Here is a 9,118-nt window from a genome sequence, read left to right on the forward strand (position 1 = left end):
TTCCTGCTGCTTTGTGCGATTTTGTTTTATTAGGGTTATGTTGTGTCTTCGTCGGATTATAATGGCTCCGTCTTGTTTTTCGGGTGGATTGAACGAGATTGCGTCGAATCCCGGAGACCAATTTTTTTTTTCTGGGCTTGTTTCCGATTCTGGTTTTGATTTGAATCAGATGCTAAGAACAGTGACAAGGCTGCAATACGTTCAAAACACTCAGTCACGGAGCAGCGAAGAAGAAGCAAAATCAATGAAAGGTATGCTGATTACGAAGGAGAATTTTGAGATCGGTTTATACTCGAAACCTCTTTTTCGATCGAGAACAAACAGTGCAAAATCGTGGTCTTTGTCCTAATTTGCCATGAAGAATCAGATTGAACTTTAGTGAAAGCTAAGGACTTGATCTGAATTCTACACTGCCTTAACCTGGATTGGTGATTGTAGCATTCTATGATGTATATACGACCAAGTCACTAAGGAATGCCATATTTGATCTTATGTTCTGAACTCTGTTGAATTCTGTATGTACTCAGAGCTTTTGATTAGAGATGATCTCTTTTCAGATTTCAGATATTGAGGGAACTAATTCCGCATAGTGATCAGAAACGCGATACAGCTTCGTTCTTATTAGAGGTATTTTATGTTGGATGATGTTAAACCGAGAACTCCTGCCTTAGATTTTTGTTCACTTAGTAATAAAACCATTGTTTTACTTCCAGGTGATAGAATATGCCCAGTACTTACAAGAGAAGGTGCAAAAGTACGAAGGCTCGTATCCCGGATGGAGTCCCGAACCAACAAAGTTGATACCTTGGGTAAATTTCAGGCTTCTGACAGTCTTAGATCTTATGTCTGTGCCTATTTCAGTTTCTTTTTGTATATTATTAGTGATATCTTGCTTTGGAAAGTTCTTGACATAGCTTACTGCTAATTAAAGATGGCCTCTTACAGTGGTGGATCGTTTGCAATCGTCTGAGTACATTGACTAATTTCGTAGCATTAAGCTAGAAACTGTTGTTTGTCTCTTCTGTCACAACACATTATTTAAGCTAAAAACTGCTCATTCTAAAAGATGTAAGCCTTTTCGTTGCCACTCTTTATGAATCTCTCGGATGATTTTGACGTTTTGTGCTTTGAACAGAGGAATACTCACTGGCGGGTTCAGGGTTTTGCCAACCACCCGCATACTATAAATAACGGGTCTGGTCCAGGGACGCCATTTCCAGGGAAGTTCAAGGAGAATAATATGACGACTGCACCTGCATTTGTCCCTGGAGCTCAAAATCCAGCTGAATCTGAACCTGGCATGGATGTAGCCTACAGACAAATGGATAGGCAGCCAGAGTTGGTAGACAGCAAGGGATTATCTCTGTCCATGTCAGTTGCACCGACTCCTCAACCGTCACATAGTGCACAATCGAATGAAAGCCCTGCAAGGAGTGATGTTCCATGTCAAACCGAGGAACTAGTCATCGAAGGGGGAACAATTAACATCTCTAGTGTCTACTCTCACGAGTGAGTAAATTTTATGTTTCTGCCCTTCTGCGGTATAGTTATCTCGTTTATATGGGGTGCATGTTATACAATCGAAGATTCGATATGCTTCTTTACTTCCTCGATGTTCTTTGCTGGGAAGTAGACATGTAAGAGATTTTGGACACCTGAAAGAATGGAAAATGGTTTGAGTAAAGGTCGAGAGCAATGTTGTCCGACTTCATCTCAGCTTTTTAACATGAACACGTGCACTAAAGTGTTAAAATTCTCTGGTTTGTTTTGTGAACAGGCTATTAAGCTCATTGACACAAGCACTCCAGAAGGCCGGCATCGATCTATCACATGCTAGGCTTTCCGTGCAGATCGGTCTCGGGAAACAACCCAATCAAGGGCCAACATTTGCATCACTCACTGCAAAGGTAAAAGAAGAAATTCTCAAACTTTTAAGAACACTGAAAGGTACAGGCTATTGACAGAGACATGCCCTGATCTCTGTCTTCATATTCCAGGACCAGTTATCTGATAATCAAGGGATACCCCAGCCTAAGGATCCAAACAGTGAGGATGAATCTGATCATTCTCATAAGCGCGTGAAGAAGACATAGCAAAAACACTGTCTGTGTATTGATCATTTGATTTCCCTGTTGCCCCAATTGGCTGGATGATGTTTTGTTTTCCTCTTTGGTTATAATATATGGCTGTAAATGCTCGGCTTCTGGGTTTTGGTTGAGGGCTTTCTCCAATGAAACACACACACACACACACACAAATCTGAATCCAATCCAAAGCGTTTGTTCTGTTTTACTATTGAAATCTTCGATTTTTCAGACAATTACGTATATAGGAAATGTAATATATATTTCAAAGGGTAGCTTGACGAGACGAGAGAATAACATCATGGAGCAAAACTTCAATTCACATTCATACAAAAAAAAAACATCATGAAGCAAAACTGGAGTTATATAACAGACATATAGATATAGTCTGTCTTCATTTTATAATCCGCTAAATGAAATGAAACTAATGAATGCAATGTCTTGAATTTGCTGTAAACACAAACCTATACATTTTGGTGACTGATGATGAGATGGAGAATCCCATCGTTTCATCCCATCGTTTCATCTATCATCATCATCGTCATCATCATCATCATCATCATCATCATCATCAAAGCAGAACCTTCCTTTCATATACTTCCAAATATGGTGTCACCACTAAACGCAATTCTAGTTTGCTGCGGCTTTGGGAGAATGCTTCTCATCTTCAACGTCCTGCAAACAAGTGGTTTTATCGGTTTATTATCCTTCTTTTTTGTAAAGTAAAATGTTGGAAATAACAAAATACAAAGTTCTTACGGAGTTCCCTATCTTGTCAAAATCGTCATCCAGGCTTTCATCGCCGTCATCTGGAAAGATGATTATGTACAAAATCAGTAAAACCCACCTTCCGAAAGACCAAACAAAATCTATTGGCTGCTCTGAGATGTTGACCATGCCATCTCATGCATTTGGTTAATAATAGGACCCAAGAGATTAAAATTCTCATAACCATGTTGCAGAAAAAACTGAAGAACTCACCAGGTCCTCCATCACTGTCCTCCAGATCTCCCAGGAGGAATGTATCCAGATCCTGTTCCGTTGATGACGAGGTAGATGTTCTATTTTTGGTAACATTCTTTACCGCATCTCCAGTCTCTCCAACCACCGGGGCCTTCTTTCCTTCTTCATCTTTAGACTCTGCTTTGTTCTTAAGTTCCTCCATGTACTTCTTCTCATACCTAAGTAAATCCATCATACATTACATCCGAAACCAAGTGACCTAATACAAGCCCACGACACTTTCAGCTTTATCTATGGTTCATAAAGACAATGGAGTATCCTATAAATGAAACATGAAAGCCGTTTACTCATTAACGCATAAGAAATGACTCATGGGTCCTATCAATACCATCCAGGTCTCTCCAACATGGAGGGTAACAACATTCCACAAGCCCATTCACAAAATCATTCATTCAGGTCCTCTACTATGGTCCCTATCTACTCACCCAGTATGCAAATTCTCAATCTAAATCAAGACTCTGCCAAAAGATACAACATGGATTATGGGAAGAGATCAGAAAGCCTTACGGTGACACATGAGTGCTCACTAGTGTAAAGTATATCCTCCAGAACCTCCTTTCTTTCATGACCCGAGGACACAATTCATATCTCAACTTCGAGATTTGCTGCAACATTTTACAGCAACTCAGGAACATAGATTGCCAGGGAGAGCAATGACATCAAAGAACGTTGAATTCGAAAGTAAAACCGGTTGGATAACGATTGTTATACCTTAACAGTGGCGAGAACAAGCGTGGCATGTCTCTCCTGCCACTCCGAGAGATCCTTCCGGATATTCGACGGGGCTGCCGGCACATCAGGAACTTCCGGTTCTTGTTCATCTACATCTATCGACATGTTCCGCTTTCAACATCAAAGATTGCCGATTCCCAATGCGAAACGATGAATCATAAGAACAAGAAAGGAAAAAAATCAGAAATACCTTGGACAGGAAATGCCTGGAACGTCGCTGAGGTCAGTCCTTTGACAAACTCCCGAAGATCATCCGTAATGCCGAACCTGAGAAGCTCCGAGTCCGAGACCGCAGACCCAGATCCGAAGGAGGCAAGCTGAGGAGGGATAATGTCGGCGATCGACCTGATGTTCTGGATCTGATCGGCTTGTTTCAATGCCGCGACTTTGAGCTGATCCGCTTTCTTAGAAGCTTCGACGGCGAATTCCTTCGACTTCTTCGCGGTCTCTGCGACGAGATCGGAGACCTTGATATTTTCCGCTTTCTTCGAGGCTTCGAGAGCGAGCTCCTTGGATTTCTTCGCGGTCTCGGCCACGAGATTGGCGAAGGTCGTCGAAGAAGAAGGTAGGGTTAGGGTTTGAGACTTCTTCGCTGCTTCCTCCGCGAAGCTTTTCGCTCTCTTCCACAGATCCTCCATCGCAAATCTCCCCCTCTGCGATATTTTCCCGATTCGAGCTTTCGCTTTCGTTTGACGATTTAATTTGCAAACGTTCGAGTCAAACTTAGGAAAAATTACAACCAAACCCCACAGCTATAGGAAAATCTAAAATATGGCCTATAGTTTTTGCATGCTCGAAAACCTCCAATATTTATAAATTACACAAATTTCACAATCAAAAATCCATAATTAATTAAATTTTAATAGTAGGAAAATTGTAAAGTCGACCTCTTTTTAGTTTTCAAAAGAGGCAAAGCGTTAAATGTTTTAATTTTGATCGGTAAAATCCAATAATATTGGAAGATCTAAAACAAGATAAGGGCTGAGACAGAAACAGTTGTTTTATGAGATGTTTTCTAATAATAAAACTGTAAACTTTATTACAGAACACAAATCCATTTACGTGGATGCAATTTATCAGTAATCAACACCCAAAAAAACCAAAAAAAAAACCCTAAATATATATATATATGGAAAACCATTGATAAAGGATCGTGATCGGAAAAAATGGAGGAATCGAGAGGGAGAGGAGGAGACCGTTTTCCGGGCTTCGAGACGAGCTTTCACAAAGATGATTCCGTTTTCAGACGATCCCTGAGCTGCCGGCTTCAAAGACGAGCTCCTTGCCCTCTTCGTCTACCTCCGAAACCTCCCAGCACCGTGACCAAGACCACGTCGTTTTCCTATTCTCTTCCGACGTCGGCGGAGGCGGCGGCGGCGGAGACGGCGGCGTGTGGTCCGACGTGTCAGAACAGAAAAGATCCGATTCCTCTGTTGTCTCCTCTTGTTTCTCCTTCGTCAGTGCTTCAGCCTAACCCTACTTCATCTGGTTCAAACCCTAAACCCTGACGACTCTTAACGCAAATTTTTTTAAAAAAAAACCATCGATCAAGAGCCAGGGTTCCGTACTGTAAAAACATTTGATCCGTGTCTGCATGTGGGGGTCTTTTTGTGAAAAATAATAGTATTGGGTCTTAACTGTAATATTCTATTACCGCAATGGGGTTTTCTTTTTTTCTTTTTTTCTAATTTTCCTCTTTCGTGTCGTGGTCTATTCTAAAGCTACTAAAGCTTTTTCCGTACGCTTGACAGGTTTATTTTGAAAATAGGACTTTTTCTCGTTTGCCCCCTAATTTCTATAGAAATTACTAAACTAGACCAGGGTTTTAAAATTTGCTATTATAACTTTGACGTTATAGATTCGTACAAGTTGCAACTAACTCAAGCCAAATATAAATTGATACTATTCTATTTACAAATTTTGGAAAAAAAAAACTATCTATTCCATAGTTGTAGTAAATTATTTTGATATATTGGCAATCCAAGGAGAATGCAAATCAATTAAAATTCCTATATTTTTTGGTTGCACATAATTTTTGCGGTGCATAATCTCCATTTAAGCTAAAATAATATCTTCCTTTCGAATTGAAACTTGGACTCTAGGGGGAAAAAAGGGCCCAAGTGACTCCAGAATAATATAAGGGATAATTTCGAAGATTAGGATAGGTTAAGGGATATCCATACAAATACTAAAATAAAATTACTCTGACAGTAGTTTTACGGAATTAAGAAACTGACCAATCGCCGAACGCTTTCCCGATTTCTTATTCGTCTGTCACCGTCCATTGCTTATGCTGCGTTTTCTAGAACGCAGTGGACAGGACTCGGAAATCTTCCAAGTTCTGATGAATCTCTTCTCGCCTTTCATTTGATTTTTTTTCCTCCCACTAAAGGAAGACTAATTCAATTCGTTCGTCTTCGTTTTCTTTCTTCTGAGGTATGTTTCCTCCTCGAATCTCACGTAATTCGGATTTTCGAGTTTGTGGGTATCTCTTTAACCGCTTCCTAGGTTTGTTTTTTACTTGATTCGATTCAGTTTGGGATTGTTATTCTATTCGAAGCTAAACCTTAATTTCCAGAATTCGCCCCAGTTCGATTGCTTTTCTCGATTTTTCTTGAAAGGGTTTAGGCGTTGTGGGGTTAATTCGAAATATTGGGAGGGAAAGTTCCCGCCTTCGATCGTGTTTAGGTTTTCTGGGAATGCCCCTGATTTTTTTTTGAGTCGATTTCGCTTGTGTTTACGATGCTTATGAGTGTTAGAGCCTTCTTCCGAAGTGTTTGCCATTACCAGATTTAGTCCTATGAAGCCTTGTTTTCAGTTTGAGAGATATGAAGTTGTATTTCCTCTGCCTACAGGCACTTTAGTTATATGTATATCTGCCCTTGGAAGTGCAGATTGTGGTAAAGTTCTTTCCTTTGTGCTCTTGAATTCTGTACAGTTGATCACGCATTCTCGTTATGCGCAGCAGAAGATCTGTGTGAAAAGAAGACAGTGAAATGAGAGAGCGTTATCATGTTAGATCATGTTCTCGGAGTAGGACGCCCAAAAGATGCAGCGCAGAAGGGGTAACCAATGAGTTTATCCTTGTAGATGATGATGATGATGTTATCATTATTGATTTCCCCGAGTCTTCGAAATTAAAGTCTTCGGATGCATCAAGAAATCAGAGCGAGCCTCCTTCGCCCAGAGTGATTAGCATTGATGATGGTGACGATGATGATGATCATGATCATGATCCAGACAATGTGCACACACCTGGGAACAGTGCTGACGGGGTTAGTGAAAATACAGGCAGGGATGACCCGAATCGACAAACATCTACCGAAGTGGATGATGATGATTGTCAAGTCATCCAGGAAAAATGTTCTGCCTTCATATTTTCAAGATGCAAACAGACTTTCTCTAAGAAGGCCCCTTCTAGAAACCGATTTGGTTTAGGTTCAGAATCTGAAGGTGGTTTGTCTGATAGTGATTGCTCTGATTGTGAGGTTTTAGAAGGGTCGAGCAGCAAGGTACGGGAGCCGTGGGAGAAAGCTTTCTTGAGAAAAAGGCACAAAGCAGGCAAAGTTAGCTCTGATTTGAGCGAGGAAGCCAGTCATTTTGATATCCCCTGTGACACTAATCCCGGTATTGGAGTTAAAAATAAAACTGAAAAAGATGCTCAGCCATCTTCCTTTTTCTCTTCAAGAAATTCAGAAGCTGGGAAAGAAAAATCTTCTTTATTTCCAAATGGTGATGGGGATTTCCATGCCACTTCATTTGGTTCTGAAATGGACGAAGACAACTGGGCTAATAACTGGGCTAATTCCAGTTTCTGCAATGAAGAGAACAGTCAGGGGCCTTCCTCACAGCCTGACGAAACACCGGTTGATCATGGAGGGTCTTCTTCACCACCGCCCGGAACAACTTCCTCTAAAGGATCGATGCATCAAACTTGGTTCAATGAAGTCGAAGAAGAGCCAGAGGAAGTGCATGTTCGACATGAAATGTCTGCTTCACCATTGTTCGAAAAGAATCAGACAAAAGAGGCTGCACATCTCTCTGGTACTAAAGAAGCCGGAGAAGAAGTTGCCACTGAGCCCTTGTCCCCTTTAGCTCAGCCTTTTCATGGAGACAGAGATACGATGTCTGTGCCTGGGACCCAGGGAGAGGAAGTCAGGATTGAGAATGATATACCATGTTTAAGTGAAACAGGGGAACCCATCTTCCATTCTGCTCCATCTACAAGTGGACAAGTACATGATTACCTTGGTACACCTTCTGAAATAGACATCATGCTTGGCAGAGAGAAGTTGAAGGAGACAGATGAATACAAGAGAGCTGCAGAAGAAGAATGGGAGTCCAGGCAACGACAGTTACAGATCCAGGTCCAATTACAATCTACCATAGTTTATGAAAAAAGTGTTTTCACCCTCATTTGTTGGAATATCCTCTTTTATGATCTCTAAACCGTTGTATTCTTGGTTTTTTGCAGGCAGAAGAAGCTCAAAGACAACGAAAGAGGATAAAGTTAGAAAGCATGAGGCGGATAGAGATGGAAAGAAGGCAAAAGGAGAGAGTGGAGGAAATGAGAGAGACCCAGAAGAAGGTAACAGTTTTTCCCCAATTTTTTTGAGCACTTGATATTCAAAGATTGAAGTGGAATCACTATATGCTTCTCAAGTTCAATAAAAATTGCTTTCATATGTGTTTCTTTTTAGGATGAAGAAAGCATGAACATGAAAGAAAAAGTTCGAGCAGAAGTGTGCAAGTCACTTAAACGATTGGAGATCACGTGTTTCAATATGGCATCGTTGCTGAGAGGCCTGGGGATCCCTGTGGGAGGTCGAGGTGGTTCATTTCCCCTCCCTCACGAGGTTAGTCTCTCTCTCTCTCTCTCTCTATGCGGGGAGGTGGTTCATCTATTCATATGCATGTGTGTGCAAGTCTATATATATGTATGTGTATTTAGTTTTTACTCAACCTTGAAAATGGTTTCAGGTCCATGTGGCGTATAAACGAGCATTGTTGAAATTTCATCCGGACAGAGCAAGAGGTGACCTCAGACAGCAAGTTGAGGCAGAAGAAAAGTTTAAGCTTATTGCTCGAATGAAGGACAAATTCCAATCCTCTTCATTCCGATGACACGAAGTCACAGAACCATGCAAACTCCTAACCTGTATCAACACTTTTGATTTTGGACCAAATAACAGAGAGAAAAAAACACACGGAATTTCCACTCTTTAATTCCTCGGATACTTTCTAGGTTTCTTTTGTAAAGCAATGATAGATTTCCCTAC

General features: G+C 40.9%; 4 protein-coding genes across 6 annotated transcripts in view; 2 read left to right on the forward strand and 2 right to left on the reverse strand.

The window, feature by feature from the left end:
- The window catches only part of LOC104821989 (transcription factor BIM2), a 3,005-nt gene extending 787 nt beyond the window's left edge, over nt 1-2,218 (forward strand). The window contains exons 2-7 of the mRNA XM_010553049.1: nt 170-251; nt 558-627; nt 714-809; nt 1,136-1,509; nt 1,778-1,907; nt 1,998-2,218. Of these exons, the coding sequence (XP_010551351.1) occupies nt 170-251; nt 558-627; nt 714-809; nt 1,136-1,509; nt 1,778-1,907; nt 1,998-2,093 (848 nt within the window). The 3' untranslated portion in view covers nt 2,094-2,218. The remainder of the gene's footprint in view (nt 1-169; nt 252-557; nt 628-713; nt 810-1,135; nt 1,510-1,777; nt 1,908-1,997) is intronic.
- Nucleotides 2,219-2,402: 184 nt separating this feature from the next.
- On the reverse strand, nt 2,403-4,522 carry LOC104821990. Its single transcript, XM_010553050.2, has 6 exons — nt 4,030-4,522; nt 3,819-3,934; nt 3,615-3,712; nt 3,066-3,265; nt 2,844-2,893; nt 2,403-2,759 (listed from the first exon to the last, which is right to left on the reverse strand). The coding sequence occupies exons 1-6, from the start codon at nt 4,475-4,477 to the stop codon at nt 2,715-2,717; spliced, it is 957 nt and encodes a 318-aa protein (XP_010551352.1). The 5' UTR covers nt 4,478-4,522; the 3' UTR covers nt 2,403-2,714.
- Nucleotides 4,523-6,137: 1,615 nt separating this feature from the next.
- Nucleotides 6,138-8,989, forward strand: LOC104821992 (protein IWS1 homolog A). 3 transcript variants are annotated; one of them, XM_010553053.2, is made up of 5 exons: nt 6,138-6,275; nt 6,778-8,206; nt 8,314-8,427; nt 8,540-8,695; nt 8,820-8,989. In XM_010553053.2, exons 2-5 carry the CDS (start codon nt 6,836-6,838, stop codon nt 8,961-8,963), a joined length of 1,785 nt encoding a protein of 594 aa, XP_010551355.1. In that variant the 5' UTR covers nt 6,138-6,275; nt 6,778-6,835; the 3' UTR covers nt 8,964-8,989. The 3 variants fall into 3 exon arrangements, with proteins under 3 accessions (XP_010551355.1, XP_010551356.1, XP_010551354.1); XM_010553054.2 differs by having other exon boundaries at nt 6,805-8,206; XM_010553052.2 differs by having other exon boundaries at nt 6,808-8,206.
- A 43-nt stretch (nt 8,990-9,032) lies between these two features.
- Nucleotides 9,033-9,118, reverse strand: part of LOC104821991 (nucleolar protein 14) — a 5,321-nt gene continuing 5,235 nt past the window's right edge. Inside the window, exon 14 of the mRNA XM_010553051.2 lies at nt 9,033-9,114. The gene's annotated coding sequence lies outside the window, so the exon portion shown is untranslated. The remainder of the gene's footprint in view (nt 9,115-9,118) is intronic.

The sequence above is a fragment of the Tarenaya hassleriana genome, unplaced genomic scaffold, assembly GCF_000463585.1.
Source record: "Tarenaya hassleriana unplaced genomic scaffold, ASM46358v1 Cleome35, whole genome shotgun sequence".
In the NCBI taxonomy this organism is placed as follows: domain Eukaryota; kingdom Viridiplantae; phylum Streptophyta; class Magnoliopsida; order Brassicales; family Cleomaceae; genus Tarenaya; species Tarenaya hassleriana.

Bases quoted from the DNA above. Each gene is read 5' to 3' on its own strand.
- LOC104821990 (XM_010553050.2), bottom strand. From the start codon at position 4,477: ATGGAGGATCTGTGGAAGAGAGCGAAAAGCTTCGCGGAGGAAGCAGCG. The intron at 3,935-4,029 runs GTATTTCTGATT...ACATGTCGATAG, and splicing joins CCAGGCATTTCCTGTCCAAG to ATGTAGATGAACAAGAACCG. The intron at 3,266-3,614 runs GTAAGGCTTTCT...GGATTTACTTAG, and splicing joins GTGAGCACTCATGTGTCACC to GTATGAGAAGAAGTACATGG.
- LOC104821992 (XM_010553053.2), top strand. From the start codon at position 6,836: ATGAGAGAGCGTTATCATGTTAGATCATGTTCTCGGAGTAGGACGCCC. The intron at 8,207-8,313 runs GTCCAATTACAA...GGTTTTTTGCAG, and splicing joins AACGACAGTTACAGATCCAG to GCAGAAGAAGCTCAAAGACA. The intron at 8,696-8,819 runs GTTAGTCTCTCT...AAATGGTTTCAG, and splicing joins CATTTCCCCTCCCTCACGAG to GTCCATGTGGCGTATAAACG.